The sequence below is a fragment of the Poecilia formosa genome, unplaced genomic scaffold (assembly GCF_000485575.1).
Source record: "Poecilia formosa unplaced genomic scaffold, Poecilia_formosa-5.1.2 Scaffold213, whole genome shotgun sequence".
In the NCBI taxonomy this organism is placed as follows: domain Eukaryota; kingdom Metazoa; phylum Chordata; class Actinopteri; order Cyprinodontiformes; family Poeciliidae; genus Poecilia; species Poecilia formosa.
In genome coordinates, this window is record NW_006800152.1 from 75,920 (window position 1) to 81,924 (window position 6,005).

General features: G+C 37.7%; 1 protein-coding gene across 1 annotated transcript in view; it reads left to right on the top strand.

Moving 5' to 3' along the window:
• The first annotated feature begins 1,391 nt into the window (after window positions 1–1,391).
• LOC103148839 (adhesion G protein-coupled receptor F5-like) overlaps window positions 1,392–6,005 on the top strand; it is a 25,201-nt gene continuing 20,587 nt past the window's right edge. The window contains exons 1-6 of the mRNA XM_016679477.1: window positions 1,392–1,481; window positions 1,621–1,669; window positions 1,769–1,906; window positions 1,999–2,172; window positions 2,965–3,120; window positions 3,206–3,367. Coding sequence (XP_016534963.1) covers window positions 1,392–1,481; window positions 1,621–1,669; window positions 1,769–1,906; window positions 1,999–2,172; window positions 2,965–3,120; window positions 3,206–3,367 — 769 coding nt within the window. The remainder of the gene's footprint in view (window positions 1,482–1,620; window positions 1,670–1,768; window positions 1,907–1,998; window positions 2,173–2,964; window positions 3,121–3,205; window positions 3,368–6,005) is intronic.

Sequence of the window (6,005 nt, forward strand, 5' to 3'; positions counted from 1 at the left end):
CTATGAAATGTTGATGATGATAATCATCATCAGCTTTATTAAAGACACAACTAGGTCCACATGAGAAAAAAAGAGAAAATAGTAGTAACCATTATAATTAAAAAAATAAAAAATACAATTAAATCACATAAAAAATAATAATCACAAATATAAGTCACTGATTTACAGAAAGGCCAAAATGCCTGTGGTTCGACATTCTGGACTTAAACCTGACTGAGCTTTGTGTAATATCTGTTACTATAAGGATGATGTTATTTGTAGAATGAATTATTAAACTTTATTTTGAATCAGCTTTTCTCTAGTAAGCTTAAGCCATTTAGTAACTAACTTAATATTTTTGACAAGATCTCAGGGAATGATTAACTCATTGCTTTTCTTTTTGCCTAAGCCCTTGGCAGACCGTAGAATCACCTTTGTGTCTGTAAAATAAGACACACCTGTCGCTGTGTTCAAGGAAGTTGTGTCAGGATTGAATATTCCATTTCCTGCTCATGTTCCAATACAGAGACGCTGAGCCGTTTGTGAGCTTCCTGGAGTATTTTCCATGAATACATGTGTCACCCACTAGAGCTAGATTCTTTTATGAGAGTTTTTATACAAATGTATTCAGCCATGTTGAACCAGTTAATGACAATGGTTCTGTTCTTACCACCTACTCGCCAGTAGGACTTTCAAAACCAGCTATGTGATCACTTCTAGTGATCTTTCTGATTATTACTTCACTGCCCCATACAACTACGGCCTTACACAGGTTAAACCAGGAGCTCATGAAGACTTCTCAGTCCGTTCTCAGAGTACCTGGAGAAAGGTGCGAATGACCCTACAGTCATTTGAATTAGTTTAATTCAGTCTTCTGTTATTTTGTCACGAGAATTTACTGAGTACCAGTGTAACTTTGTGTGCCGACAACTGCAGCTAATATGAAATCCCCAACAAGGGTTTTGGACAAGTTAATGAAAACAACGTTGGAACCACTAAATTGACTGTAGATTGCTTTTTTTCTTCTCTCCTTTGTTTAAAACTCACATTTTTGTTTCTGTAAATCAAACAGTTTTAAAAGTGTACAGGAAATAAGATCTTTAATAAGCGAGGAGCCAAAGGTAAAGACGCAAAAGGTTTTTTGAGTGAGAAGGATAAGTTAAATATGACCTTTAACATTTTCTGCTCTTCACCTTTGAGCTTTATTCTAAACTGTATTCTAAAAAGGAAAACAGTTAAAAATGTTCTATTAATAGAATTCTTTGCATTTGCTTTTCTCCCTTTTCTCTTTCCACACATGTTTATTTATTACTTCCTTGTAGCTTTAAAAAAATATATGCGAAACACAGTGTGTCGCTAGTGATAAATGTTTTTTTTTTTTTATTTGTATTTTTATTCTCTCCTTAGTGAGAATGGTTTTCCCTAAAGCAGTGTGGTTTGGGTTTATTCCTCTGGTTATTTGCTACACTGAGAGCCAGCCGGGATTCACAGCCCTCTATGAGGTAAGCACTGAAAGTTAAACAGCCAGGCTTCATGGCCCCAAACAATATACACAAACAATATTTTGTCTCAGAATAATACCAAAAACAATTATTGATCAGTATTGATTTCACAGTTGGATTAATCTGATGATTTTTACAGGACATGATGGAAATCAACTCACTGCTTCATGAGAGACAGAAAAGAGAAGGTGAGTCACTGCAAAACACAATGTTCTTTATTTACTTATAAAATATGCCTTATAGAATCAACATAAAGGTTTTGATGTCTGTATCTATTTCCACTCTAGCTCCAACAAATGATTATGAGTTCCAAGCTGTGTTGGGCCTTTCTGAGCTGGAGGTTCTTGAACTGTTTCTGAATAACCCCAGTTTCCCCATACTGATCAACGGCACAAGTCAGATTTCCAGTATGGACACCACAACAGGTATTTTTCAGTTAATAGATTAATATTTGAAGTCTTTCAGCAAGTGTTGCATTAAACATTTCCAATGTGTGCTCTTGTTTTTTTCCCCACAGTGTGCTCACCTCACATAGCTGGGTACCTGTGTGTGTGTGAGGAGAACTTTGCCTGGTCTAATAACACCTGCATTGCATATGGAGTGTGTGACGTCATGCGTGGTGACACATGTGGCTGCATTAATGACCTGCCAGCTGATGGTCAGTTCTGCCAGCTGAACAGCAGCCAAACAGGCAAGTTTAGAGAGGGTTTAAAAATGCATATGCTGACATTTGAATAGGTACGAGTTCTAGAAAATTTGCCCTCTGGTGGAGAAGTTAAGTAGGAGCTGGGAGAAGAGTAAACAACACCCGTAACACCAGTGCACCAGATCCTCCTGCACCACAACATGATGCTGCAGGCCCTCACAGTTGGGATACCACTCAAGAAGACAGGTTCTGTTTCCCAGAACCTGTCTTCTTGAGTGGTATGATGATTGGACATCCCTATCATGTATATATTTGGGTGTAATTGTTTGAACAGATTATTGCTGCACCTTTAAGCATCTGGAAATTGTTCCCAAGGATCATTCAACTCTGCAATCAATTCTACTTTTGATATCTTGGCTGATTTCTTTTGATTTTCCCATGGTGTCAAACCAGAGAGATGTTTACTGGTGCTATGGCCTTAAAATACATCCACAGCTGTGTATCTAATCAACGCACTTAGGTCAGGTAACATGGAAGAAGTTTCCCAGGACATAATTGAAGCAACATCTAGACTCCACCTGGATGTTAAACCTTGGGAGCAAACAGATGATAACCTTAAGCACACAGGGAGAGGGGTTACCAAGTGTCCTAAGAACAAGAGTCGATGATTTGGTGTGAAATAAATCTGTTCAGCTCTATACTGAGCTCATGCACAGTTTTGTCTTGTTTCTAAAAGTAACTGAGCCTCTTAAAGTTTGCCTGAAGTTAATATGTTAATGTAAAACGTGTTTTTCATCAACAAGCTTCATGAACTCTCCTCTTACCTCTCACACACAGACGCTGCGGACATCAATGTGGGCATTGTCTTGTTCATCCCAACCTCTAGTGTTTCGTCAAGTATATTCAGCTCCTTCAGAAGTACTCTGCAAAACATTTCCTTCCCATTAGCCCTCTCTCAGTCTGTGGGAGTGAAAGAGATGTCCTTCACCACAGGTAAGTAACAGTGTAAGTTAAGTGGTTTACCTTGTGAATCAGATTAAATGAGAATTAAAAATCTGTCTGTCTGTTTTTGAAACAGCCTGTGATCCAAACTCTGCTAATGGGCTCCAGTGTCAGTGTGAGAGCGGCTTTGCTTGGCCATGTGACACGTGTAACAGCAACACCAACTCATGCAACAATCAGACCTGTACATGTTTATATGGACTTCCTCCCAATGACGAGTTCTGTCAGCCCGTTACAAGTAAGCATTCTGTTTTTTGTTTCTCTTTTTAATAAATGTTGTTAGTGTTAATCAAATAGACATATGTCCAACATCAATAGTTGCGTTCGATTGATCATATTCACACAAATTGGAATTGTGAAAATAAATTAACTTAATGAAAACACAGCAATTTAGAAAAAAAAAACAACAAAAAAACTCACGTTATTTATAAAAAAGTTTTGCATTAGGATGAGTGAGTTTTCCAGTCATGTTGAAATTTGTGTAGTTTGTACAATTGCAATGGAAACACTTTTTCACATCACGAGTCACTGATCAACAGCTGAATGTTTCTACTGGTGGAAAAGACGAAGAAGACGACAGGAAGTGACAGGAGGATGACGTTAGCAGAATATCAACAAAGTTTAGCAAACATTCGTAATGGAATAGCAGCTGTAGAGACTTTGAATGCAAATATGGATTTCAGACTCTAGTCCTAATGATCCTACATCTGTTGCTTTTATTTAGTTTTGTTTCTTCTCTTACTTCACAGACGCCTCTAAGTGCGATTCAACTCCTCCACCTCCCACAGGTATGAAAAACATGAAGATCTGAGTTGTAGCTCAACAGATGAACAGAGCTTAGAGTTTGTTTCAGCAAACAGGTTCAGCTTCTAGTTGCATTAGTCAAAACCTGCAGATTTTCATAAATTCTGACGTTTCATGTGCAGATTATGTCATGAAAACATATTTTTACAAAGCAAACTTTTATTTTGTCACATCAAATCACCAAGTTTAGTGTATTTTCTCTGGTTTTTATGTGATAGTGTGATAGAGCTACATGAATTTGTATGTCGATGTAAAGTGAAATTAAACAAAGTGCGTAATTGTGAACAGGTGACAATTTGGACAATTTGGATGTCTTAAGTTGCACAGCAGAAACAATAATTCAGCTCTTCAGTTTCACACAAATGTTTTGAATGTGTGAAAGATACTATATTTTATTGATTTATCATTTAAATATTTTTGCTCTCAAATCCTTAAAAACAATTAAGTCCTTCTGTTAGCTTTTTAAATGTATTTTTTTTTAAACTTAATGTTCTTTGATTTTTTTTCTCTTTTTTTTACAGTGACATCAACACCATCAATAAATTATTTAACTCCAGACAATAAAGTTACAAACACAACATTGTCAAAAGAATTGGAAGCTAGTAAAGCCATGGAAACAGCAACAATACAAATAATACAAAATATAACACTGGTCACTGGTGTAACAACAGATACGCGAGTGATGAATGAAACCACATCAGAAAGAGCAAATGACACAACAGTTGGAGATGTTAGCATAGAATCAAAAAAACCATCAAATGTGAACACACTAGAACCAAGTCAAGACACAATAGTTTCTTTAAGTAAAAAAAACCCTCTCACAACAATGACAAATGTAACCACAAAACAAACAGTGGTTGAGACAACTTCAAATGCAGCTACAGCAGAGACACTGGGAAACACAGAAACAGATGCATATTCTACAGGAAGAACTCTAAATATGGGATTACTAGATGGACACTCACCAGGAACTGTGACAAACATAACCACAGCAAAAATCACTGTTGAGACAACAGTGGTAGATGCAGTTACACCAGAAACAGTAACACATGCAACCAGACAGGGAATAACCCTAAACACAACAATGCCAAATGCAATTTCAATAGAAATAATGCCTGATACCACAGCAGGTGTAACCAGAACACAAATAGCACTGGAGACAACGTCAAATGCATCTGAACCAGAGGCAACACATGCAACCTCACCGGAAACAACCCCAAGCACGACAGACACACACACAAATTCAACAGAAACAGCTTTGACAACAAGATCAATAGATGAAACCTCATCAGGAATGGGCCTGAACATAAGAGTGACAAATGAAACCACAAGAAACACAGGCAGTGAGACAACAGTGACATATACAGTTACACCAGAAATAAGACCAAGTTCAGCAGTAACACATGTCACTGCACTGGGAACATCTCTAAACACAACAATGTCAAATGCAAATGCAACTTCACCAGAAACAACCCCAACCACGACAGACACACACACAAATTCATCAGAAACAACACTGAATACTAGATTAACAGATGCAACCTCATCAGGAATGGGCCTGAGCACAAGAGTGACAAATAAAACCACAATAAACCAAAGTCAAAACACAACACAGGGAATAACCCTAAACACAACAATGTCAAATGCAAATGCAACTTCACCAGAAACAACCCCAACCACGACAGACACACACACAAATTCATCAGAAACAACACTGAATACTAGATTAACAGATGCAACCTCATCAGGAATGGGCCTGAGCACAAGAGTGACAAATAAAACCACAATAAACCAAAGTCAAAACACAACACAGGGAATAACCCTAAACACAACAATGTCAAATGCAATTTCAATAGAAATAATACCTGATACAACAGCAGGTGTAACCAGAACACAAATAGCAGTGGAGACAACGTCAAATGCATCTGAACCAGAGACAATGGTAAACACAACAGTAACACATGCAACATCACCAGAAACAATCCCCACCACGACAGACACACACACAAATTCAACAGAAACAACCCCAACCATGACAAACACACACACCCACCCCACCACCCCACCACCCC